The sequence below is a fragment of the Sceloporus undulatus genome, chromosome 4 (genome assembly GCF_019175285.1).
Source record: "Sceloporus undulatus isolate JIND9_A2432 ecotype Alabama chromosome 4, SceUnd_v1.1, whole genome shotgun sequence".
In the NCBI taxonomy this organism is placed as follows: domain Eukaryota; kingdom Metazoa; phylum Chordata; class Lepidosauria; order Squamata; family Phrynosomatidae; genus Sceloporus; species Sceloporus undulatus.
This window is the reverse complement of record NC_056525.1, coordinates 247,416,917-247,428,245: the sequence shown is the minus strand read 5'-3', so window position 1 is coordinate 247,428,245 and position 11,329 is coordinate 247,416,917. Positions and strand designations below refer to the sequence as shown.

General features: G+C 43.4%; 1 protein-coding gene across 1 annotated transcript; it reads left to right on the top strand.

Moving 5' to 3' along the window:
- The first annotated feature begins 4,172 nt into the window (after positions 1-4,172).
- On the top strand, positions 4,173-10,700 carry LOC121929347 (probable weak neurotoxin 3FTx-Lio1). Its single transcript, XM_042464834.1, has 3 exons — positions 4,173-4,235; positions 8,985-9,101; positions 10,308-10,700. The coding sequence occupies exons 1-3, from the start codon at positions 4,184-4,186 to the stop codon at positions 10,511-10,513; spliced, it is 375 nt and encodes a 124-aa protein (XP_042320768.1). The 5' UTR covers positions 4,173-4,183; the 3' UTR covers positions 10,514-10,700.
- The last annotated feature ends 629 nt before the right edge of the window (positions 10,701-11,329 follow it).

Here is an 11,329-nt window from a genome sequence, read left to right as displayed (position 1 = left end):
TCCCCATCAGCCCTACACAAAGGAACTCTCTCCTTCCCAGAAGGCCCTGCTCCATCTGCCTCTGAGGGAAAAGAAGGAAGTTTGGGCTCCCCATCAGCCCTACACAAAGGAACTCTCTCCTTCCCAGAAGGCCCTGCTCCATCTCACTCTCCTGCTTGTCCCAGAATTCTCCACAGGAAGAAGGTCAAGTATAACCTGTGCTCCCTGGAAGTACTTCCTGCTTGCACTGGACTCCTACCCAGAAGGCCTGAGCTGGCTATATTATTATTGTTTTTGTCATTATTGTTATTGTTGTTGTTGACCTTTAATTGTAAAGCTAGCTTCACCTCTTTCTTTTCTCTGTGAACCCCATCCTTCCCATGGCTCGCCACATTTCTCCTAACCTGATCCCCATCCGGCCTCTCCCTGTCTCCCTGCTTCCCTTCCTCTGTTCCCTCTGGAACTGCCGCTCTGCTGCCCCTAAAGCAACAGCAATTCATGACCTCTTTCTCTCTAAATCCTTTAACCTCCTCGCTCTCACCGAAACCTGGCTCCCAGCCCATGATACTGCAACCTCCTCTGCCCTTTCTTTTGGTGGTCTCTCCTTCACGCACACAAGCCGTCCTGAGGGTCGAGGAGGAGGGGTTGGTATCTTGCTATCTAACTCCTGCCAGTTTCAAGTTCTATCTTTTCCCCCCAGCTATCACTTCTCTTCCTTTGAGTTTCATCCTATTAGACTCTTTTCTCCTCTACAGCTCCGGGTTGCAGTCATCTATCGCCCTCCTGGTTCTGCCACCCAGTTCCTATCTGACTTTGAATCATGGCTGACATTCTTCCTTTCAGATTCAGTCCCCACTCTGATCCTAAGTGACTTTAATATCCACGTTGACAATTCCAATAACCCTACAACATCTCGCTTTAACTCTCTGCTAGCTTCTTTTGGCCTCCAACCACACTCCAACTCTTCAACTCATTCTCTTGGTCACTGTCTTGACCTAGTTCTTGCTGCAAACTGCGCCATTTCTGACTACCTGGCACTTGATTTTCCACTATCTGACCATCATTTAATCTCCTTTGCTCTCACTTATACTCCTCCTCCTCGCCACACTATTCAACGTCTTTTTCGTGATCTTCAATCTGTTGACTCTAACCAACTTGGTCTGACCCTGGATTCATCTCTCTCTTCCCTAAATCTCGGGGATTCTGCTGATTCAGCTATGTCTTTATTTAACTCCACTCTTTCCTCAACTCTCGACCATTTTGCCCCTGTCTCTGTACGCACTTCTTCCTCTAAGACTAGGCCTCAGCCCTGGCTTACCCCCAACATTAAGTTTCTCCGGTCCTGCTCTAGAGCGGCCGAACGTCTTTGGAGAAAGTCCAAAGAGTGGGCTGATTTTATCCATTTCAAATTTGTTCTTTCTTCCTTCTCACGCGCCCTCTCTATGGCTAAACAGAATTATTACAAATCATTGATCTCTGCCAATGAGAGGAGCCCGCAGCGTTTGTTCTCCACCTTCAACACTTTGCTTAAACCTCCCTCTCCTCCAGTCTCTTCATCTTTCTCTCCTAATGACTTTGCTAACTATTTCATCTCTAAGATTACCACTATTCGCTCTGAGATAGTCCCTCCTGATTCTTCTTCTGCTCTTAATCTTCTATCACCTTCGCCTAACAAATTTTCTGTCTTTCCTCCTGCCTCTTTGGATGAACTCTCTACACTTCTGAACTCTTCCAAACCTGCTACCTGTCCTCTTGATCCTATTCCTACTCGTCTTCTAATCTCTATAGCTCCCTCCTTTCTGCCCTCGCTCCTCCATATCTTCAATCTCTCTCTCTCTACAGGCTCCTTCCCCTCGGACTTCAAACATGCTCTCATTTCCCCAATTCTGAAAAAACCTTCTCTTGACCCCTCCTCTCTGTCTAGCTATCGTCCGATTTCTCTTCTCCCCTTTCTTTCTAAGGTTTTGGAACGGGTTGTCTATTCGCGCTGTCTTGAGTTTCTTGAAGCCAATTCCATCCTTGATCCCTTTCAGTCTGGTTTCCGCCCAAGGCATTCTACAGAGACAGCTCTCACTAAGATCTCGAATGACCTTTTACAGGCCAAGGCTAATGGCCTTTACTCTGTTCTCATTCTTCTCGATCTGTCTGCAGCCTTTGACACTGTTGATCACTGTCTCCTAATTGACATACTCTCTGGCCTTGGGTTCTCAGACTCTGTTCTCGACTGGTTTAGATCTTACTTGTCTGGCAGATCTTTTGCAGTAGTTGCAGGGGGTCTGACTTCTTCTCCTGTTCCCTTATCTGTTGGAGTTCCCCAGGGCTCTGTTCTGGGTCCCCTTCTGTTTTCTCTCTACACACTGTCCTTAGGAAAACTCATCAGCTCTTTTGGTTTTTCCTACCATCTCTATGCCGATGACACCCAGCTGTATCTTTCTGCCCCTGACTTTTCGCCAAGGCTTGAACAGCAAGTCTCATCTTGCCTTACAGCTGTCTCGCAGTGGATGCGCCATCGGCGTTTGAAGCTCAACATGTCCAAGACGGAGCTTCTTGTCTTTCCTCCTAAGCCCAACCTTCAACACTCCTTTTCTGTCTCTGTGGACAACATTTCCATTCAACCAGTCCAGCAAGCCCTTAATCTTGGTTTCATCTTTGACTCTTCTCTGTCATGGATCCCTCAGATCCAGACCACAGCCAAGGCTTGTAGATTCTTTTTGTACAACATTGCCAAAATCCAACCATATCTCTCCGCCTCTACTGCCAAGATCCTGGTCCATGCCCTAGTGATCTCCTGACTTGATTACTGTAACGTCCTCCTGGCTGGGCTTCCTCTCTCTCACCTCCGTCCTTTAATCTCTGTTCAGCATTCAGCTGCAGGCATTATCACTTCCACCCACCGCTCTGACCACATCTCTCCTGTCTTGGCATCCCTTCACTGGCTCCCTCTCCCTTTCCGCATTCAGTATAAGCTCCTGCTGTCGACATTCAAAGCCCTCCATGGACTGGCCCCTCCTTACTTATCAGACCTTCTTTCTCTTCACCTTCCCACCAGGGCCCTCCGTTCTGGTAGTCAAGGGTTCCTGTCTCAGCCCAGGATTTCCTCTGCCCCATCCCGGATTCGCCCCTTTTCACTTGCTGCCCCTCACTCCTGGAACCTTCTTCCTCCACAAGCAAGAGCCATCACTTCTTTAACCAGCTTCAAAACGGAGCTGAAAACCATCCTATTCAGAGAAGCTTTCCCAGGCATCGCATAATTGTCGCTTACTATCTGATGTTCTGTTGTTGGCTGTTTATCGATCCATTTCCTGTATTCCTATGTACTGTATATGTATTATCCTACTTGTGATTATGTATTTTCTCTGGATAATGATTAACCATCCATTATGAAGCCTTGCCCTCCCTCCAGTCCATCTGCCTTGGTCCAGACCTCGGAGGTTGAGAGGAACTGCTGGACCTCTTACCCTTTCCCTCCACCACTCCCTTCTCCTTCTGTGTCATGTCTTTTTAGATTGTAAGCCTGAGGGCAGGGAACCGTCTAACTAAAAAGATTGCATGTACAGCGCTGTGTAAATTTACAGCGCTTCATAAATAAAGGTTAATAATAATAATAAAAAGGTGGCAGGTTTCTTTCAAGTGGTCTGTGTTTTAACACTTTGTACAAGTAAAGTAAGAGTCAATGTGGTGTAGTTGTTTGTGTGTTGAACTAGGACTTTGGAGACCAGGGTTCAAATCCCCGCTCAGCCATGTAAACTCACTGGGTGACCCTGTATGAGTCAAACTCTTTCAGCCTCTGAGGATGGCAATGGGAAACCCCCTCTGAAGAAAGATGCCAAGAAAACCCCATGATAGGTTCATCTTGGGTTTGCCATAAGTTGGAAATGACTTGAAGACACAGGACAATAAAAACAAATGAGGAACTAGAAACCAGGAATAAGGTAAACAACTTCAGTATCGTGTTCAAGAAAGAAGTTGGGGTGAGGAATTCAAGTAAACTCCTTGCAGGTTCCAGCATGCTCAGCTTTGCATTTCCAAAGACAGCCACTCCCATGATACAAAACAAAACCCAATGTATTCTTTGGGGAGCCAGGGATTTCCCCTGATGACATCAGACTCAATTGTTGACAGGCCTGTGATGCCACAGTTGCTATGAGCTACATCAGGATGGTGCAGCAGCCTCTCTTTGACAAGCTGGAAGCACCATGCCAGAATGAAGATCCTCATTGTGGCCCTCTTGGTTGTGGGCCTCTGGGTGGAGAGAAGTGAGTAAAATCCCCACAGTGTGGAAGAAAGAGCATGTTGACCTTAAGAAAGCTGGGAAGAAGCCCTTTGGAAAGATCATGCGCAGTGGCGTCACTTGGGGGTGCATGACATTGCTCCCCAAATATCTTCCTTTAGGCAGTAATGGGCTTTGGCATTTCCTTGCATCCCTTTAAAATGCTGAAGATATGGTGTCAATGGGGTGAGGCTCAGTTGGAGGGGAAAGGGCAGGCCCCAGGAGTTCTTAATTTAAGATTTAAAATTTTTAATTAAAATAAATAAAGACATTAATTAAATTTTATTCTTTTAAAATTTTCTTTAAAACATCACATTTTACCAACTTTTCACTTTAGCCACATGAAACTATTGTATATGTAAGTACATTTAGGCTGTGCATATGATTATATATATATATGATATAATTTTAATTTTGCTAATATAATATTTGGGAATTACCATTTATGAGTAACATTACTATAAAAAACTTTACTAAGGATTCTATATGGTCTGGCATGGGAGGAAGTCAATGACGGGGGTGGCACCATGAGTTGCTGCACCGTGTGACACCAACCCTAGTGATGCCACTGATCATGGGTACTTGGTACAATATTTGCAGCAGAGATGCTATAACAAAAATAGCCCAGCCCAGGAACTGTCTTTAGTATGCAGTGTGAAAAGGCCCTTGGTATCTGCTTGGCCAGTGTGGGAACCCAGACGCTAGATTAGATTGGGTATTTTTGGGGGGCTACTACTTCTAGAATCCCCTAGCCAACATGATCCTGTGGCAAATTCTAGGAATTTTCATCTGAAAGAATATATTTTCCAAAACTATTTAATTTGATTTTATTTTTTCCCCAAAGGGGGACCCAAGGCGGCTAACAACATATATAGAATACATTAAAACAATTAAAATTGAACATTTAAAATTGTTAAAAATATTAAAAATTACAAATAATTACAAAGATTTAAAACATACAAAGTTAAAAATAATCTTTTTTAAAAAACTAATGGGGGCCATTAAGAAAAGAGGGGGGAAAGTGTGGCCTCTGGACCACATGTGGGCCCAGAACTATACTTTTGTGGCCCTGAGGATGACAGCCAGTCCTCCAAAGCACCTAGCCCCCCAAAGCTGAAAAAACAACAACCGTGCAATGTTTTTGGTTATTTCCCCCACCCTCCAAATAACTCCAAAATGACTGAAACAATGCACAAAAGTGGCAGTTTGCCCGTCTATACCTCCCTAGAATCCTTAACCCCCTCCAAACTAATTTCTTTGGTCATATGACAAAATGGTGAGCAGCTATGATGCAATGTCACTTCCAATATCCCTGTATATGATGCATGCACACACCATTAAGAGGGAGAAGAATTGGAGTTGCCCACTTTCTATTTAAAAAGGATAGATAGATGCATAGATACAGGCTGAGTCTCCCTTATCCAAAATGCTTGGGACCAGAAGTGTTTTGAATTTTGGATACACACACACACATGGAATATTTACATATACATAATGAGATATCTTGTAAATAGGACCCAGGTCCAAACACAAAATCCTTTTATATTTTGTGTACACCTTATACTCAAAGCCTGAAGGTAATTTTATACACAATCTTTTCAATAATTTTATGTATGAAACAAAATTTGTGCGGAGTGAACCATCAGAAAGCAAAGGTGTCACTATCTCAGCCACCCATGAGGACAGTTTTGGATTTTGGAATATTTCATATTTATGAATTCAGATAAGGGAGACTCAACCTGTAGACAGATAGAGATAGCTAGATGGATGGATGGATAGATAGATAGATAGATAGATAGATAGATAGATAGATAGAGCACAGCCCTTTTCTCCTGGGTGTGCTTTCTTGGAAGAAAGACGTGCAAACGTATGCCTAGTGGTTTAAGTACCACATCCCTAACTGTCTGGATTTTTATACCACATGCACCAGAATGACCCCACTGGTCCTGGGAACCACAGTGTCAAGGAAAACCCACAAGTAGTTCTTCTGCTGCAAGATAACATCAGAACTGTGCATTTAAAATTTGGCATGTTGAAATCCCAAGTCCCTTTTCCGGAAGACCTAGTTTGTGTTGCAAGCAGGCATCATTGTCTTGTCTCTCTCCTGCATTTCATGGACTGGTTTTATGGCTGTGAACACCCCTATTGGACTGGCATCTCTTTCCAGGCTTTGCCTAAAGCTTGCTTGGCTGGATGCTATCCCTGTCTTTTTTTTTCTTCTAAAGGCTGAGGTCCTGGGAGGAAAAAAAAACTCTCACCTGTGAAAGAAACACCCAGAGATGTTAGCATTTCACCTTATTTAACTTCCCAGATGAATAAGAAGGGTGACTCCCTGTTTAGAACAGAATGCATAATATAGTTGGGATGGAACTTGGAGAAAGGAAGAGTAAGATTGAAGGGTGGGTGATTCAGGACAGATTTTAGAAGAAAGTGCTTTTGCAAACTATAGCTCCCAGGCTGGAATCCTGTTGGTAACTTCAGCTAGGATGCCAAGGGACTGTCACCCATTGACTTATAGAAACCCCATGAATTTCACAGGGTTTTCTTAGTCAAGGAGTACAGTACTTGGAGATAGTATTGTCAGTTTCTTCCTCTGAAATATAGCCTACAGCACCTGGTGTTTGTTGGCAGTCTCCCATCCAAATACTAACCAGGCATGTCCCTGCCTAGCTAATAAGATTAGACAGGGTTTGGTGGTTAGGATATTTAGGCCAGCTGCCACAAGGGGTGGTTGCTGTTGTGTATGTGACTTCAGAGGGCTTCCACCTTAAGGCAACCCTAAGGTGAATTTATCACTTGATTTTCTTGCCAAGATTTATTCAGAGGGGGTTTGCCTATTGAGTTTATCAGACAAGGGAAATTGGAAGTATAATCCAATGGCAATCCGAACGCAATCATGGGGTTTAACGTTATTGTGTGATAGACTACCACACACAATTTCGGGCAATGGCAAGCTATTTTTGGGCAATGGGAAGTCAGTTCGAATGCAATTCAGATTCACATAAATTCGATGAACTAGCGAATTCAAGTGAATGCGTTCTGGCCCCACTTTCTTTTCATTCGAAATTAAGAGAAATTCCTCCTGTGTGATAAACACCTTTATCTTCCTCTGAGGCTGAGAGAGTTTGACTTGCCCAAGGTTACCAAGGTGGTTTTCATGACCAAGCAGGGATTCGAATCCTGCTCTCCAAATCTTAGTCCAATGCGTAAACCACTATACAATCTTGGCTCACAATGAGGGGTTACACTAATGTAATTAATTGTTCTGATGTTTGTGCAAACATTTCTTCCTGGCTTTGTGTAGACTTCAAAGCATGGGCTGGTGTTGTATAGTGGATTGATTGTTGGACTAGAACTAGGACGCTGAGAAACTCAAGGTTCAAATCTTGCACCCTCCAACATTTCACAGATGAAAACTGGGACATGAGTGGCCAGGCAAAACATCAGAGTGCAGTCAAGATGACACAAGTTATTAATGGGGCAGAGCAAATAAGCTAGCAGAGGCTGCAGCAGTTGGCTCTTGCCTGAACCTACTGGGAAGGGTAAGATTTTACCCCCCTCTTCTCTCCTCTTTCACTGAGTAAGCTAAATGCAAACTACTTTTGTACTTTTAGAGCAATTTTCAGCAACTGAAGTAAGTAGGGTGGAAAATGCTGAGAGTTGTAATCACAAGAAGTAATGTTGCCAAGCTCTGGCTTCAGCAGGTGGTCAAGTTTACTGATCATGGCCTGGCCACCCCCACTGAATTTCATCCCTGCAAAGGCTTTGGCAGCGGTGGGCACACTCCAGAGCCTGCAGGGCCTCCCCATGCCATTTTTGGTTCTTTCTATGGCGCCACAGGTGACTAGAACTGACATGGGATCACTCTGGGATGCTTTTAGAGGCTTTGGAGAGTGGTGTCTTTCGCTGTTCATGGTGTATACTGTCCAAGTGTCCCAATTTGACAGGGACAGTGCAGATTACTCCTCGGTTATCCCACTCTTTCAACTCTTTTTAAATATGCCTTCATTTTTATCTCTCCCTTCCCCTTTCCCCATTGGTTCACAGCATGCTTCAGCTGGTGCAAACTGGCAGACTTATTACATGAGAAAAGAAATCTGAAACAGAGCAGGGGAGCAGTGGTTTTCTCTGTGCTTCTCTGCATGATTCTGTAACACCTGAGGAAGACAGTAGTAAAAACATACTTTTTGTCCAACAGATTTTTCCAGCATGACAAAAGACATGCTTTTACGGCCATCTCCCTTGGAAAGAGAATGGAAGTGATACAACATCATGTGGAGAGACACACAGAAAGCCGCTCTCTCCTGCTCTGTTTCAGATTTCTTTTTTCATGTGACAAAGCTCTTAGTTTAAAGTGTAAAAGTAGTTTGTACTCAACTAACTCAGTAGGGAGGTGAGATGAGAGGCGGAGAAGAGGAGCAGGATCTTTCCCTTCCCAGGAGGCTCAAACAAAAGCAAATTGATGTAGCTTCTCCCAGCTTGCCTGTTCTTCCTCATTAATAACGTTTGCAATCTTGACTACATTCTGACATTCCTTGGATACATGTGTTTTCATTTGTGAAATGGTGGAGGGTATGCATGGGGTCCCTTCCAAACAGAATTATTTAGCACCAATAAATACAACTGGCAATTTGTGGGCAAAACACCCTTTTTTGGCCATTTTGCTGGGTGCTTTATTGGGATGTAAAGCAACCTATACCTTCATGCCTCTTCCTCTTTGTCTTTTTTTAATCAGCTTCATCATTACAGTGTTACAAGTGTCAAAAGGTAAAATCTGGCAAGGGTTGTTTAGTCGCTGGGTCCTGTACATCTGTGGAACAAGTCTGTGTGACCCTTTATAACAAAACGGCTGGTAAGTTTTTGAGTTTTTGATAATTTGATAATTCCATTGGAAATTGGAAAAGTGTTCGATTACCAACAGAAGAAGAATGGATTACAAAAGTCTTTGAAATGGCAGTCAAGGACAAATTGTTTGATTAGATTAAAGAGAAATCATTGAACAATTTTTTTAAATGATTGGGAATTATTTTTAGCTTACATAAAGAAGAAAGAGGGGAAGCATATGCTCCCCTGCATAAGGGAATGGCCCACTGTATAATATAAAAATGTATAAATTACTGTATATAAAAAAGGTAATCAAATTGCCAAAAAAGGTAGCATAGGCGTGGTATAGACTATGCTAATGCGCTGTGCTGGCACCATAATAGGGTTAAGGGACTGAGCAGCAACTGCACAGTCCCTAATCCTGGTATGGCACAGGTGCCGCCTTTGTTACATAAGTGCTGTGCGGCATCTGCACATTGCCACACAGTGCTTACGTAACCAGTGTGCCAGTGGCGCACTTGTTACACCGCCCCTGTGACTTTAAAAGAACCTGCTTTTTGCAGGTTCTTTTTCCTCCACAGGGAAGCCACGCAGTTTAGGAAAAATGCTTCCGCTGCTCTGGACCTAATATAAGGTATATACTGAGCCATTGTTGAATATAAAGAATCACAAAATGTTACGAGGTGGAAAGGACCACAATCTCAGTTTAAGGATCTCAAAGTCAGAAGGGCCCAAGGCACAGCAGAAGAGCCCATCGAACATCAGAAGGACTGAACTGATATCACATGTCAGAAGGGCCTAACACACATCAGAAGGATCCAATACATATCAGAAGGGCCCAGTGCACATTAGAAGGGCCCAATGTACAGCAGAAGTGCCCAACACACATCAGAAGGGCCAAACGCACATCTGAAGTGTCCAGTACTCATCAAAAGAGTCCAATGCATATCAGAAGTGTTCAAGTGTGCCTCAGAAAAGCTCAGTGCACATCGGATGCATCAGAAGTACCCAATGGCCATCAGAAATGTGCACATGTGCCTTAGAATGCTCTTGCCTGTGCCCTGATACACATCTACACAATTCACTAGCAGGGTTTTGTTGTGCCTATGAAATGTAACATCAGCTATGATGCAGAATCCTGGCCAGGCTTTATAACTCAGCTTTAGGTTCTTATCAACTTTATGCAAACTAAAAACTGTTCTCTTAAATCTCATTCAGATTCTTTGTTTTTCAGGCAAAGAGCTTTACATTAGCAAATGGTGCGCAAAAGATTGTCCCAAAAACCTGGCCGAAAGCAAGCCTGACAAGTATGATGTTACTGTTGAGTGTTGTGAAAAGAATTACTGCAATGCCGGCAGTCACAATTACTGCAATGACATGAAAGCCAACGATGCCATAATGGTTCTGGCAACCATGGGCATCTTGTTTGGGATCCTATGAATTAAGTTCCCGTGAGACACTGAAAGAAGACCACTGGCCATGTGTCTCTACAAGATCATCCAAGATGCTAAAAAACTTGGCTTTAAACACACACACACACACATACACAACTGGGTTCTGCTTCACATCTGTCACAGAATGATATTGTTCTCTTGGTACTGCAATACCGGGTTATTGCCCCTGTGTGTTTTCCCTTGCAAAAACTCCCTGCAGTCAATAAAAGAGCACATGGCAGAAAAGGCTTGGTGTATCCTTTTCCACAGTACATTGGTCCACAACATGCTGAAAGGGAATGTAGCAGTTGGGTCTCCATGGCACCAGCAAGATGGGTTTTACAATACTTATCAGCATCGTGGCCAACCATTAACAGCTGTCCAGTGGCCTAAAAGGTGGCTCTCTGATTTTCAGTCTGGTAACCCTACTGGCATCACATTCAGTCATTAATAACCACAGAGGTGAATTCCCAGCAGTTACAAGATTGCAACTACTAAATGGGATGTCAGGCTTCCTTTTCTGGACTGCAAGTCTACCAGCTAGGAAAAGTGAACCCTTTTTATAGAATCATAGTTGGAAGAGATCCCAAGTAGTGATTGGAGAAACCCATGTTTTTTTTCTCGGTCAGAGAAACTTTGAGGAGAATTTTTTAAAAAAATATTCTTCCCACAAATCTCCCTTTTCTTCCAAATGGTGATTATTTCTCTCCTTTTCAGCAGCCAGCGAAATATTTTTCACAGATTTCTCTCTGAATGACAATAAAAGACAAGGCGAATAATTATGCTAATTACTTTGCATTTCAAACTCAATTACCATCTCAAA

Bases quoted from the DNA above. Each gene is read 5' to 3' on its own strand.
- LOC121929347 (XM_042464834.1), top strand. From the start codon at position 4,184: ATGAAGATCCTCATTGTGGCCCTCTTGGTTGTGGGCCTCTGGGTGGAG. The intron at 4,236-8,984 runs GTGAGTAAAATC...TTTTTTAATCAG, and splicing joins GGGCCTCTGGGTGGAGAGAA to CTTCATCATTACAGTGTTAC. The intron at 9,102-10,307 runs GTAAGTTTTTGA...TTTGTTTTTCAG, and splicing joins CCTTTATAACAAAACGGCTG to GCAAAGAGCTTTACATTAGC.